Source organism: Schistocerca piceifrons, chromosome 2 (assembly GCF_021461385.2).
Source record: "Schistocerca piceifrons isolate TAMUIC-IGC-003096 chromosome 2, iqSchPice1.1, whole genome shotgun sequence".
Lineage (NCBI taxonomy): Eukaryota > Metazoa > Arthropoda > Insecta > Orthoptera > Acrididae > Schistocerca > Schistocerca piceifrons.
Genome location: NC_060139.1, coordinates 942,283,538 through 942,298,842, shown reverse-complemented (window position 1 = coordinate 942,298,842; position 15,305 = coordinate 942,283,538). Strand labels below are relative to the sequence as shown.

The following is a 15,305-nucleotide window of genomic DNA, read 5'->3' as shown; positions in this document are numbered from 1 at the left end:
AAAAAAATGTTCCTGCCTCCCCAGCCGACTCCGTTGTCCAGCACAATATTTTGAAGCCTGCCATATCCAGCTTACATTTACGAGTGATGGTTCGTCCTGAAATCGTCGCCGCTACTGCAGAAAGGCAACATATTTTATATCTGTTACATGTCGAAGACACAAGTAAGCCAGCAGATTATACTTCACCGTTGGTCATAAGGCGTGGTCATATCCTTCTAGAGAAGAGCGTTGGTCTTTTATCCTGACGGATCTCTTGTCTGTTGTCTGGTGGTGACACATCGGCCTAGAACGTCAGGAATTTAACGAATATTTACTGACATTTACTCACAGTTTCATGCTCAAAAGAGAATCAGATACCGAAACCATGAAAATTACAGGGAAGGTTATGTCAGTAAACCTGTGATATTTCTTTACGTTCTTTGTATGAGTATGTAACTTTGCGCATTGGTAAATAAAAGGTGCATGTGTGCGTAAGTCTTTATTCAACGTGCAAGAACACAGAAGACTTCTTAAGTCGTTTAAATACTTACATACAAAAATCTTACAGTACAGTATTTGTACAAATATTGACTTCTCTCAGATAGAGATTACACTGAAATTAAATGGCGTAATGTGTCACACGTATTCCCCTCTAAGTATCTGTGAATGACATTGGGCCTCTGAGAGTTCGGGGAAATTACAGTGTGTGTACAAAACAGAGTGACACTGAGATATGAAAAATTATACAGTATGAGTGATATCCCATTCTTAGTTCTCATTATGAGCGTAATAATTAAGCGTAGTTTAGCACCATATACATTAATTCAAGGAAAAGTAGATTTAAAATTTATTACGCGTTCATAACATTGACGTGTGAGAAGTTTATGTAAAGTCGCTTGCTATGAAAGGAATACAGGTTGCTTCCTTACCGTGCCGTATTAAGGAACGTAGAAAGGAAATAAAGTGATCTATTTTACGTTTTGGTAATGCTTTATTTATAGAAAAACTGTTTGAAAATTCACTTCTAAAATACTGCAAAGACTAGAAAAATAATGAATAGAAAATGTACGGTCCTGTTCAGCGGCGTAACTCTGATAAATATTTTATCAAATTTATAGGTGAAATAACTTTTACTACAATTTAGGTCTTTCTGAAACAATAAAAGAACTAAGCGTTGCATGTGCGGCCCGAAGAATCTGTTCAAAAGGCTCTCTATAAATTGTATGGTAAAATATACGTAGACAATGTGCATGTCGTATATATGCTTCCAAGAGACATTGGTATCATTTTTAGTGTTGGTATAGTTGAAGGAGGAAGATAAAAACATATGTTTCAGCTATCCTTTAAATATTTCAGTTAAAGTTCTCGTTTATATTGCATATATAAGTTATATATGTTTGACTCTGCGTCAGTTTGGGGCGATCTGGAAGTTATATTATTCTTGAAGAATCAAGGTAGCCAAGATCGCTAGCAATTATTTTTGACCAATTTCGAGAGATCTAAGTTGTCATCATCGGATGTTGTAACGTTATTAGTTGTACATGCTTGTTACAATACTGAATGTCACGTAGTGATGTTGCGTCAAGTACAGCATGGCAGAGAACATCAGCTAGTCATCAATACAACAACGCACAACTGAAACATATAGCTGTTGTGCTGATGTCCCAGCATGCACTCAAGTGTGATAGGACATCAGCACAGAATGCTGTATGTTTTAACTGTATGTTATTTCGTTTGTGGCAAGCTGATGTTCCCTGCCACGTTTTGTTTGACGCTACGTGACTATGTGACTCCCAGTATTGTAAATAGAATGTACAATTAACAGTGTTACAAGATCCAATGATGACAGCGTAGATCTGCCGAAAGCGGTCTTAGCAACAACAAAACTGCTAGATGTCTTGCTAACTTGATTCATCAAGAACAACACGTATAAAAACTTCAGCCATCCAAGTAATGACGTCTGCGCCAAATTTACATAACTTATCGAAAGGAAATAAAGCTGTATAATGTTATTAGGGAAGTTGTTAAATAGTACAAACAATAGGATAGTTCTTGGTTCCTAAAACAGGAATAAGGTATGTTTAATATGTAATTTCTTTACATCATTTATCAACATGTCTGTCGGTCACCAAGTTATTCAGCGTTGTCAGAATAACCTTCTCTGACGTTTAATCTGGCAGCTGTTATCGGAGTGGTTTCATGCTATCATTACAGTAACGAGCTCGTAACTTAAACCAGTGGTGACCTCCATTGACAGGAACAAATATTTCCGTTGGCACGATGCAGTGGCCAGTCTACCTCCTGCTTTAATAACGATAGAAATATGAGGAGGAAGAACTGAATATATATGGTGTAACTTGTGGATACAATAAATAAAGCATAGGTTTTATTGGTGGAAACTTCGTTAGGGGACAGAGAAGAGGAAGAGGTCAGCGACCGGAGTAGGTGATGGTGTAGGACCCAGTGTTGACGTCAAAGTTGCTGGCGGGGTGTCCCCGGAAGATGTTGGGGTCGACGCTGATGGGCGGCCGGGGGTATGAGGGCTGGTTGAAGTAGCGGTGCTGCTGCGGGGGTGGGTTGTAGTAGTTGTTCTGCGGGGGTGGGTTGTAATAGTTGTGCGCCGGCGCCGGAGCGGGGGCGGGCGCGCTGTACTGTGGGGGTGGTGGGGGCGGCGGGGGCGGCGCCGAGAAGGCGGGCCGCGAGCGGAAGCTGCTGCTGGGGCGGCTGTTGTAGCCCTCCGACTTGTAGTAGACGCTGGGGTCCTCGCGGTACTGTCCGTCGTCGTAGCCGTCCGGGTTGTCGTAAGACGGCGACGCCGTGTTCTGCAGCGTCGGTGGAGGCACGTTGATGCCCGTACCTGCAACCACGCACACAGCATCGCGCTCAACGTACAGTGTAAGAACAGAGGATAGAATACAAGTCGTCACTGATAGAAGGAAATTCTTGGTTACACACAGTACAGGGCAAAGCTTATCCCTTATGGACATTGTAGAGCCCGTGACTGTTAACTGAATATAAATACATAAAACTGCAACCAGTCACCTTTTTTAATAGTTATTTATTATTCCACGAACCCGTTTTCGAACCTTTTCAGGTTCATCTTCAGATGGTATTTTGGAAGTTACATCGCTATTTCTAGCATAATGCTAGGTGCTGGCTTGTGATAGTATAGGCGGCTTTTTACTGTTAGTGTCCATCTGTTTGCTTCCATTTTGGTGGCCAGTTGGTACATCACTTCACACGCTTTGACACAAACTGTATGCATTTACACTGTAATAGCGAAACTTTGCCAGTATGCAGCATGTGCTATACAACTGTTGCTGAGTACAGCGCATGCTGGCCACCTAAAATGTCGCAAGCCATCACCCAGCATTACGCTAGAAATAGTGATTTAACTTCCAGAAAACCATCTGAAGATTAACCTGAAAAGGTTCGAAAACCGGTTCATCGAATAATAAATAACTATTTAAAAAAGTGGCTGGTTGCAGTTTTATGTATTTACATACATTACAGGGTTATTCACAAGGACCTCTGGGGTTTCAGAGGACTACTACATGGAAATTATGACATACAAGAAAATGACACATTTCAGTGGATAGGACATCTCTACAAGTTTCGAGTCGTAGTACGCGGTGTGGAATAATTGTAGAGCGCCCTGCCAAGGAGGGGCTACAGTTTTAGCCATGTGATTCTCATCGGAAGAGTACGCATGTGCTGTATTGTATGCTAGACAAGTGGACGTACCACTCATTGAATCACATCACATCATCACAGACTGTTTGTGACCGGCGACTGACAAGCTATACTTTCTAGCCGGTATCGCTCCGCTAGCGAAATGGCAGCCAAGAAGGAAGAAACGAAAATATTCACTTCTGCAGTGTACCGTTTTTTTGGATACCAAACATCCTGCCGCCGACTGAAATAGAGCAGTAGTTCCATGCACAGAACAGAAAACCCCACAAAAACTGCAATAGACTAGAGTAGAAATATGACAAGAAAAAAAATGGCCACTTCTGAGACTGGTCTATGCCAAGGCAACAACTTTTCCAAAGGCTGGCAGGAGATCTTTGGACTGACTACTTTCACGAATTGCAAGAAGCAAAAGCTACAATGGTAGATGGGAATTATCAGACGAACCGGGTGCGCCGGCCGGGATGGCCGAGCGGTTCTAGGCGCTACAGTTTGGAACCGCGCGACCGCTACGGTCGCAGGTTCGAATCCTGCCCGGGCATGGATGTGTGTGATGTCCTTAGGTTAGTTAGGTTTAAGTAGTTCTATGTTCTAGGGGACTGATGACCTTAGAAGTTAAGTCCCATAGTGCTCAGAGCCATTTGAACTATTTTTGAACTGGGTGCTGTACGATTGTTGACAAGAGAAAACTATCGCTCTCCCTCTCTGTCATACAGTGCTACTGTGCACTATGCGCCATGCACTATTTAGGAGCACAAGAAGGCTAACGCACAACCACTAAATAAGACCAACTTTTGGTCTAAAATTTCTTAGTCATATAATATTCTACACAGTTTTTAGTTTAAAAATTTGCCCTTACAAATTTCATCCGTTGTTTGGTGTTATGTGGCGTGTTTGTTTTAAGTAAGGCCCCTTTTGTTGTAGACACTATAGTTCAATTCTTTTATCTTGGCGGCTCACGCATGCCCGCCTAGACGCGGGAGATTGCTGCGTTGCCAGTTGCACACGACCCACGCGCCAAGAGAAGCAGCACTATAGTGGCTTAGTTCGCAAGCTTACGTTTAGGGGGGAGCGCGCAGTTCATGAAGTAAAGCCACCACGGCCGCATTAACCCTTTCGCTGCTACAAAGACGTGCTCCCTGCATTCCGCGCTGTGGGCGATTTTGTCACTGCACTGCTCGCCTGTGCAGACACATTGTGTTCCGACTGCTTTGATACTCTTTATCATTCGATTCCACAAAAACTATTTGGCTCAAAAATTAGATTTTTACCTATCTTCTTGACTGATACCTTCCCCCCATAAATGACTTAATTTTGTTTCGATGTTCAACGCAGTTATTATGCAGCATTAAATATAGTAAACCATAGCACGAAATTTTGAAGAGTTAGCAGAGGTAAAGTCCATAGAGTATACTTTCCGGATGATCGATTTTAGTTGCCACAATGTTGAGAATGAAATGTGGACAAGATATATGACGCGCACTTTAGTAGTACGGGCGCATACCGCAACGAGCGCGTGCGTCGTGTACCGGCATGCCTCGGGAACAACTAGGCTCCGTTTCAGCTCTGTAGCTAACCTGTACGGTTCTGTTCTGTGCTTTCAAAATGTTTAAGATTATCAACTCGCCCGCTGCGTGTGAGGTTCGCTCAGTAATACGGTTTTTGTCAGCAAGGAACATGTCTGCTGCAGAAATTCATCGACAGATTTGCGAAGAGTCCGGTGATACTGATAGGAGTGAAAGCAAAGTGCGTAAGTGGGTACGAGAATTCAAAGATGGCCGTGACATCGTCCATGATGAGGACCACTGCGGTCGCCCTTCTTTGAGTACAGACGATTTGGTGGCTTCAGTTAGAGCGAGGAATCGCGAGAACAGGCGCTTCACAATAACAGGTCTCTCAAACGAATTTCCTGACGTGTCGAGAACAGTGCTTTACAACATTGTTTCTGAACACGTAAATTTTAGGAAACTGTGCTCCCGTTGCGTCCCGAAACTCTTAATAGAGAACCACAAAAACCAAAGTTTGAGTGTGAGATGAAGTACTTCACTCGTTATCACGAAGATGGTGACTGCTTCTTGAGTCAGATCGTAACTGGAGACGAAACATGGGTTTAGCATATCACGCCTGAATTGAAGCAACAGAGCATGGAATGTAGACACACACACTCGCCGGTAAAGGTGAAGGCCAAACAGACTCTGACCCAGTCAAAATCATGGCGTTGGTGTTTTGTGATAAGCAGGGTTTTTTTGTTGGTCGACTTCATGCAACGAGGAACCACTATCAATGAAGAAGCATACTGCCAAATCCTGAGAAAGTTACACAGATTGATTCAAAACAAAAGACATTCTAACAAAGGGAATTGTCCTTCTCCATGACAATGCAAGACCTCACACTGCAGGTCAGACCCGCAATATATTGGACAGTTTTGGCTGGCATATTTTAGACCACCCACCCTATAGTCCTGATCTTGCGTCGAGCGATTACCATCTGACCGTTACATTGATGACGACGACGTGAAAACTATCAATGAAGAAGCATACTGCCAAATCCTGAGAAAGTTACACAGAGTGATTCAAAACAAAAGACATTCTGGCAAATGGAATTGTCCTCCATAACAATGCAAGACCTCACACTGCTGGTCAGACCCGCGATATATTGGACAGTTTTGGCTGGGAAATTTTAGACCACCCACCCTATAGTTCTGATCTAGTGCCGAGCGATTACCATCTAACCGTTACAATGATGACGACGACGTGTAAACGGCAGTCAACTCTTGGTTATCGGAGAAGGCGGCAAGTTTTTATGAAGAGGGTATTTTAAAATTGGTAGAGAGGTATGATACGTAGAATGAAATTTTCACTCTACAGCGGAGTGTGCGCTGATATGAAACTTCCTGGGAGATTAATTAAAACAGTGTGCCGGACCGAGACTCGAACTCGGGACCTTTGCCTTTCGCGGGCAAGTGCTCTACCAACTGAGCTACCCAAGCACGACTCACGCCCCGTCCTCACAGCTTTAATTCCGCCAGTACCTCGTCTCCTACCATCCAAACTTCACAGAAGCTCTCCTGCGAACCTTGCAGAACTAACGCTCCTAGAAGAAAGGACACTTGCCCGCGAAAGGCAAAAGTCCCAAGTTCGAGTCTCGGTCCGGCACACAGTTTTAATCTGACAGGAAGTTTCAGGTTTGATACGTGTTCGAACAAACTTGGCAACTATGTCGAAAAATAGAGTGAAGTATGTATCTACTTTCTGAAAATAAATTTACTTTTTTGTAATAACCTTTCGTTGTGTACTTATGTTCAAACGGACCTTGCTTAAAAAAAACACGCCTCGTATATGCAAGAGTTTTTTTTCCTTTCTAGCACGATCAAAAGGAAAGTGAACCAAATTTTTGCCGTCCCTATTTGGAGTTGCCCGTTCTTCCGGTTTTTGAGGTACGGTGGCCTCGCTGGCCGACTCGTAAGAATCCTTTCAAGGGCAGAGTGAGGTCGCGAGGAGATGAAGGTGAGCGCGGCAGCTGCGCTTACCCGCGGGCTCGAATCCCCTCCTGGAGGCGCCGTACTCGATCTCTCGCAGGTGTCCCGAGTCGTCGACGTAGCCGTACTTGCCGTACACCTCGCCCGTCGGGTGCTTCGTCTCGATCTTGAAGGAGCCGTCGGCCGCCTCGTAGCCGTAGCTGTAGGAGCCGTCGTCGTTGTGCCGGTTGATCTGCTTCAGGATCGGCACCGGCGTCGTCTGCGGGCCTTTGTACTGCGCAGCCGCCACGGCGGCCAGAGACACCACCTGTCCCAACACACACGTACACACTCCTATTACACCATACAGTGAAGGCTTTCACCACCGGTCGTGGTAGCTGCTAGCGGATCTTCATCTACATCTACATCTACATACATACTCCGCAATCCACCACACGGTGCGTGGCGGAGGGTACCTCGTACCACCACTAGCATCTTCTCTCCCTGTTCCACTCCCAAACAGAACGAGGGAAAAATGACTGCCTATTTGCCTCTGTACGAGCCCTGATCTCTCTTATCTTTGTGGTCTTTCCGCGAAATGTAAGTTGGCGGCAGTAAAATTGTACTGCAGTCAGCCTCAAATGCTGGTTCTCTAAATTTCCTCAGTAGCGGTTCACGAAAAGAACGCCTCCTTTCCTCTAGAGACTCCCACACGAGTTCCTGAAGCATATCCGTAACACTCGCGTGATGATCAAACCTACCAGTAACAAATCTAGCAGCCCGCCTCTGAATTGCTTCTATGTCCTCCCTCAATTCGACCTGATAGGGATTCCAAACGCTCGAGCAGTACACAAGAATAGGTCGTATTAGTGTTTTATAAGCGGTCTCCTTTACAGATGATCCACATCTTCCAAAAATTCTACCAATGAACCGAATACGACTATCCACCTTCCCCACAACTGCCATTACGCGCTTGTCCCACTTCATATCGCTCTGCAATGTTACGCCCAAAGAATTAATCGACGTGACTGTGTCAAGCGCTACACTACTAATGGAGTATTCAAGCATTACGGGATTCTTTTTCTTATTCATCTGCATTAATTTACATTTATCTATATTTAGAGTTAGCTGCCATTCTTTACACCAATCACAAATTCTGTCCAAGTCATCTTGTATCCTCCTACAGTCACTCAACGACGACACCTTCCCGTACACCACAGCATCATCAGCAAACAGCCGCACATTCCTATCCACCCTATCCACAACATCATTTATGTAGATAGAAAACAACAGCGGACCTACCACACTTTCCTGGGGCACTCCAGATGATACCCTCACCTCTGATGAAAACTCCCCATCGAGGACAACGTACTGGGTTCCGTTACTTAAGAAGTCTTCGAGCCACTCACATATTTAGGAACCAATCCCATATGCTCGTACCTTAGTTAGGAGTCTGCAGTGGGGCACCGAGTCAAACGCTTTCCGGATGTCAAGAAATATGGCATCCGTCTGATACCCTTCATCCATGGTTCGCAAGATATCATGTGAAAAAAGGGCGAGTTGCGTTTCGCAGGAGCGATGCTTTCTAAAGCCGTGCTGATGCATGGACAGCAACTTCTCTGTCTCAAGGAAATTCATTATATTCCAACTGAGAATATCTTCGAGAATCCTGCAACAAACCGATGTTAAGGATATTGGTCTGTAATTTTGAGGATCTGTCCTCCTACCCTTCTTATATACAGGCGTCACCTGCGCTTTTTTCCAGTTCTCGGGACTTTACGTTGGGCAAGAGATTCGCGATAAATGCAAGCTAAGTAAGCAGCCAATGCAGTAGAGTACTCTCTGTAAAACCGAATTGGAATCCCATCAGGACCTGGCGATTTATTTATTTTCAACCCATTCAGTTGCTTCACAACCCCAGGGATGTCTATCATTATGTCCTCCATACGGGAATCTGTACGAGACTCAAACGGCGGTATGTTTGTACGATCCTCCTACGTGAAAGATTTCTCATATGCTAAATTTAAAATTTCAGCTTTCGTTTTGCTGTCTTCCGTTGCCAGGCCAGACTGATCAGTGTGTGACTGGATGGAAGCCTTCGACCCGCCTACCGATTTTACGTAAGACCAGAATTTCCTTGGGATTTCAGCAAGATCTTTTGCTAAAGTATGACGGTGGTAGTGGTTGAATGCTTCGCGCATCACTCTTTTTACAAGAGCACGAATCTCTACTAACTTTTGCCTGTCCTCATTCTCCCGATCTTTCTTGTACCGCGAGTGCAACTGTCTTTGCTTCCATGTTGTGTGATCGCGATCTATTAAACTTTATCGTTCCTGACGTTTCGTCCTAAACTGCGCTGGATATCTTCAGAGGTGCTCCTGGTTCTACTGTGTCTTGCCCACTGACGGGTTGGGCGTTGGAGAGTGACTTAAATCCTGTGAAGAAAGGGCTCAGTACAAGTTTACAGGTGACTGGCACAGGTATGCGCGTCACAGACTAAACTAAATTATCGAGTTGTCGTATGTAAAAGATAAAGTTTGTATATCGATTCTTTAGGGCTGCTGGCCATGTATCACTAAATTTCATCTCTTCTTCTGTCAAAATTATCACCATGTTATGTATTTCGATGGCTTCTCGAATAGACGTGGATAATACAGGGTTATTCTAAATGATAGGCCCGTTTTCAAAACTTCGTATTTATTCAAGTACAAATCCAAATGAACTTGCTTTATATCAATGAAAAGAGGAAGTTCCAATACAATGTTTTATAAAATTTTATAAATTTAATAATTTGTTATCAATTAGTTTTTAATAACTATTTAATAATTAGAAATGTGATAAATGTTAAACGTGGTCACCGTTGGCTGCACAGCAAACATCGACGCGGTAGCCAAACTCGTCCCACACACGCGAAAGCGTATCTGCTGTTACTGAGTCACGGCAGCAGTGATCCGGTTCTGCAGATCGTTCACAGTGGTTGGTAGAGGCAGGACGTAAACAGCTTCCTTCACATAACCCCTTAAAAAATAGTCGCAGGGTTTGAGATCAGGAGGTCTCGGTGGTCAGAATTATAGAGCCAGGACCTCATGTCCCCTGCGCCCGATCCAGCGCTGAGGAAGCGAGTCATTGAAAGAGTCTCCTACATCACGGTGCCAATGAGGCGGAGTTCCATCCTAATGTAAAATAAAGTCCTGGGAATATTCCATAAATAGAGGGAACAGGCATTGTTCCAAGATGTCCAGATACGCGTTGAAACAAAGCCTATACCGTGCCCGAAGCTATACTCAAGTTACCAGGGAAAACTGCTTGAAAATTCTAGTTCATTTGGAGACTGGAGTGTTCAAACAGACAGACAGATAAGAAAGTGTGAGTCAAACATTAATCTACGGCAACTTTTTTCTGCCAGTCGATTTTTGATGATATGGAGCCTATGTGTTGCCCCAAGCTACACTTAACTTACCACTGAAAACCGCATAGAAATCCGTCTAGTAGTTTTAGTGTTGAAAAACGGACAAGACGGTTTTACAGTTTTATTATTAGAGTAGATTTTATTTGGTAAAATTAGGGCCTTCAAACCCTCCCTTACATGTAACAGATATATTCTGGGAGTCAACGCTACAATATGCATAGTATATGAGCAATATACATGGTTATTCAGCTAAGCTGTTTCTCTGAGATGTTTCCTTAACCTTTTAAGATATCGTAATTCTATTTTCTCCCACATGATTAGCGAAAAAGTCCTCATTACAGAGATATCGGTCTAAACCTCGCTTTTTCAAATGCAGCTATAGTAATTTCTCCTGCTAATATTGGAGTCTTAAAAGTGTTTCACTTTCAAAATTCGTTTTCTGACCTTAAAATATTCAGAACTGAGTATTTGTCTGTTTTGGTCATGAAACCACTTGTTCTCTTACGCGGAGCTCGCGCCAGGCTGACGGGGCTGTCTAGCTTGATGCAGATAAGAGTGTCTACTTACTTAGCGGAATAGTGGGAAAAATTTAATTCAAAATGTACTAATCACACGTGGTTACATGAGGTTGAACCGAGACGCGAACTTGAAGCAGAGGATGGTTCACCAGTTAACCACGGTCACAGTTCTGCTCTGATTTGCCGTAGCCTTTAACAAAACGTTTACTTCGAAGATTGAACTGAACAGTAAAACAGGGAATTCAACTATAGAGATTGTTAAATAATTTCTTCGCATCATGAACACACTTACATTGTAACAAAAAGAAATTTACAAAACTGACTTTGGCTCTCTTGTACTAGTAGACACTGCATTAACCGCAGCAATGTAAGAACTCCATTTGCTGGAGATGACAGTAAAAAAATGGGAACACAACGAAAATGCACACCCGTTATACACTCGGTAATGAAGTTAAACTAATAAGTATACAGTGTTTCGAAAGGATAGGCTAAACACAGTTGACGGTGGCGTGTTGATTGTTGTTAGAAGTACACTCCTGGAAATTGAAATAAGAACACCGTGAATTCATTGTCCCAGGAAGGGAAAACTTTATTGACACATTCCTGGGGTCAGATACATCACATGATCACACTGACAGAACCACAGGCACATAGACACAGGCAACAGAGCATGCACAATGTCGGCACTAGTACAGTGTATATCCACCTTTCGCAGCAATGCAGGCTGCTATTCTCCCATGGAGACGATCGTAGAGATGCTGGATGTAGTCCTGTGGAATGGCTTGCCATGCCATTTCCACCTGGCGCCTCAGTTGGACCAGCGTTCGTGCTGGACGTGCAGACCGCGTGAGACGACGCTTCATCCAGTCCCAAACATGCTCAATGGGGGACAGATCCGGAGATCTTGCTGGCCAGGGTAGTTGACTTACACCTTCTAGAGCACGTTGGGTGGCACGGGATACATGCGGACGTGCATTGTCCTGTTGGAACAGCAAGTTCCCTTGCCGGTCTAGGAATGGTAGAACGATGGGTTCAATGACGGTTTGGATGTACCGTGCACTATTCAGTGTCCCCTCGACGATCACCAGTGGTGTACGGCCAGTGTAGGAGATCGCTCCCCACACCATGATGCCGGGTGTTGGCCCTGTGTGCCTCGGTCGTATGCAGTCCTGATTGTGGCGCTCACCTGCACGGCGCCAAACACGCATACGACCATCATTGGCACCAAGGCAGAAGCGACTCTCATCGCTGAAGACGACACGTCTCCATTCGTCCCTCCATTCACGCCTGTCGCGACACCACTGGAGGCGGGCTGCACGATGTTGGGGCGTGAGCGGAAGACGGCCTAACTGTGTGCGGGACCGTAGCCCAGCTTCATGGAGACGGTTGCGAATGGTCCTCGCCGATACCCCAGGAGCAACAGTGTCCCTAATTTGCTGGGAAGTGGCGGTGCGGTCCCCTACGGCACTGCGTAGGATCCTACGGTCTTGGCGTGAATCCGTGCGTCGCTGCGGTCCGGTCCCAGGTCGACGGGCACGTGCACCTTCCGCCGACCACTGGCGACAACATCGATGTACTATGGAGACCTCACGCCCCACGTGTTGAGCAATTCGGCGGTACGTCCACCCGGCCTCCGGCATGCCCACTATACGCCCTCGCGCAACGTCCGTCAACTGCACATACGGTTCACGTCCACGCTGTCGCGGCATGCTACCAGTGTTAAAGACTGCGATGGAGCCACGTATGCCACGGCAAACTGGCTGACACTGACGGCGGCGGTGCACAAATGCTGCGCAGCTAGCGCCATTCGACGGCCAACACCGCGATTCCTGGTGTGTCCGCTGTGCCGTGCGTGTGATCATTGCTTGTACAGCCCTCTCGCAGTGTCCGGAGCAAGTATGGTGGGTCTGACACACCGGTGTCAATGTGTTCTTTTTTCCATTTCCAGGAGTGTAGTTTATCTTGTAGCGAAATTGAAGTAGATGATTCCTGTGAGTTAGTATGGGAAGAGGTCATTCTTGGCAACCCGAATGCAATAATAATTGGATCCTTTTACCGACCTCCCAATGCAGATGATATAAATGCTGAAAGGTTCAAAGAAAATTTGAGTTTAATTTCAAACATCTACCCGACTCATGCAATTGTTGTTGGTGGTGACTTCAGTTTACCGCCGATATATTGACGAAAATACATGTTGAAATCCGGAGATACGCATAAAACATCATCCGAAATTGTGCTAAACGCTTTCTCTGAAAATTATGTCGAGCAGTTTGTTCACGAGCCCACTCGAATAGTGAACGGTCGTGAAAACACACTTGACCTCTTTGCAACAAACAATCTTGAGCTAGTAACGAGCATCAAAATGGATACAGGGATTAGTGAACACGGAGATGTCGCAGTGCGACTGAATACTGTAACCCCCAAATCCTCCAAAAATAAACGAATAATATTTCTATTCAAGAAAATACATAATAATTCGCTTGACACCTTCCTGAGAGACAATCTCCACTCGTTCCGAATTAACAATGTAAGTGTAGACCATATATGGCAAGAATTCAAAGAAATAGTATCGACAGCAATTGAGAGATCTATACTAAATAAATTAGCAAACGACGGAGCTGATCCCCCATGGTAACCAGACCGGTCAGAACATTGTTGCAGAAACAACGAAAAAAGCATGCCAAATTTAAACGAATGCAAAATCTCCAAGATTGACGATCTTTTATAGAAATTCAAAATTTAGAGCGGAGACATCAATGCGAGATGGTTATAATAGTTTCCACAACGAAACTTTGTCTCGAAACATGGCACAAAAACCAAAGACATTCTGGTCGTATGCAAAGTATGGTAGCGGCAAGACACAGTCAGTGCCTTCTCTGTGCTGTAGAAAAGGAAATGCTGTCGACGACAGTGCTTCCAAAGCAGAGTTACTAAATACAGCCTTCCGAAATCCCTTCACCAAAGAAGACGAAGTAAATATTCCAGAATTCGAATCAAGAACAGTTGCCAACATGAGTAACGTAGAAGTGGATGTCCTCGGAGTATTGACGCAACTTGAATCACTTAACAAAAACAAGTCTTCCGGTCCAGACTGTATAACAGTCAGGTTCCTTTCAGAGTATGCTGATGCAATAGTTCCGATCCGTAGTCAAACGCCAGAAAGATGCACATGTTACAGCAATATTCAAGAAAGGTAGTAGGAGTAACCCACTAAATTAGAGGCACTTATCACTAACGATGATATGCATCAGGATTTGGGAGCATATGTTGTGTTCGAACGTCATGAATTACCTCGAAGGGAACGGTCTACTGGCACATAGTCAACATGTATTTAGAAAACATCGTTCTTGTGAAACACAACTAGCTCTTTATACGCACGAAATGAGTGCTACTGCAAGAGATTCCAAATTGATTCCGTATTTCTAGAGTTGAGAAGACTTTTGGACTGTACCACACTAGCAGCTTGTAGTGAAATTGGTTGCTTATGAAATATCCTCTCAGTTATGTGAGCGGATTCGTGATTTTCTGACAGAGAGGTCACAGTTCGTAGTAATTGACGGAAAGTCATCGAGTGAAGCAGAAATAATATATGGCGTTCCCCAAGGTAGTGTAACAGGCCCTCTGCCTTTTCTTAACTATATAAACGATTTAGGAGACAATCTGAGCAGTCGTCTCAGGTTGTTTGTAGATGATACTGTCGTTTATCGTCTAGTAAAGTCTTCAGAATGTCAAAACAAATTGCAAACTAATTGAGAAAAGATATCTATATGATGCGAAAATTGATCCTAAATAATGAAAAGTGTGAGGACAACCACATAAGTGCTAAAAGGAATCCGTTAAACTTCGGTTACGCGATAAATCAGTCAAATCTAACGGCCATAAATTCAGCTAAATACCTGCGAATTACAATCACGAACAAATTAAATTGGGAAGAACACATAGAAAATGTTTTGGTGAAGGCAAACCGAAGACTGCATTTTATTGGAAAAACACTTAGAAGATGCAATAGATCCACTAAAAAGACTGCCTACACTGCGCTTGTCTGTCCTGTTTTGGAGTACTGCTGCGCGGTCTGGGATCATTATCAGACAGGATTAACAGAGTACATCGGGAGTTAAAAGAAGAGCAGCACGTTCTGTTCTATCGGGAAATAGGGAAGAGAGTGTCACGGATCATGACACAGGATTTGGGGTGGACATCATTAAAACAAAGGCGTTTTTCGTTGCGGCGGAATCTTCTCAAGAAATTTCAA

General features: G+C 44.2%; 1 protein-coding gene across 1 annotated transcript in view; it reads right to left on the bottom strand.

Moving 5' to 3' along the window:
- Nucleotides 1-465: 465 nt before the first annotated feature.
- Nucleotides 466-15,305, bottom strand: part of LOC124776540 (extensin-2) — a 28,384-nt gene continuing 13,544 nt past the window's right edge. The window contains exons 2-3 of the mRNA XM_047251570.1: nucleotides 7,199-7,454; nucleotides 466-2,836 (exon numbers count right to left, since the gene is read on the bottom strand). Coding sequence (XP_047107526.1) covers nucleotides 2,409-2,836; nucleotides 7,199-7,454 — 684 coding nt within the window. The 3' untranslated portion in view covers nucleotides 466-2,408. The remainder of the gene's footprint in view (nucleotides 2,837-7,198; nucleotides 7,455-15,305) is intronic.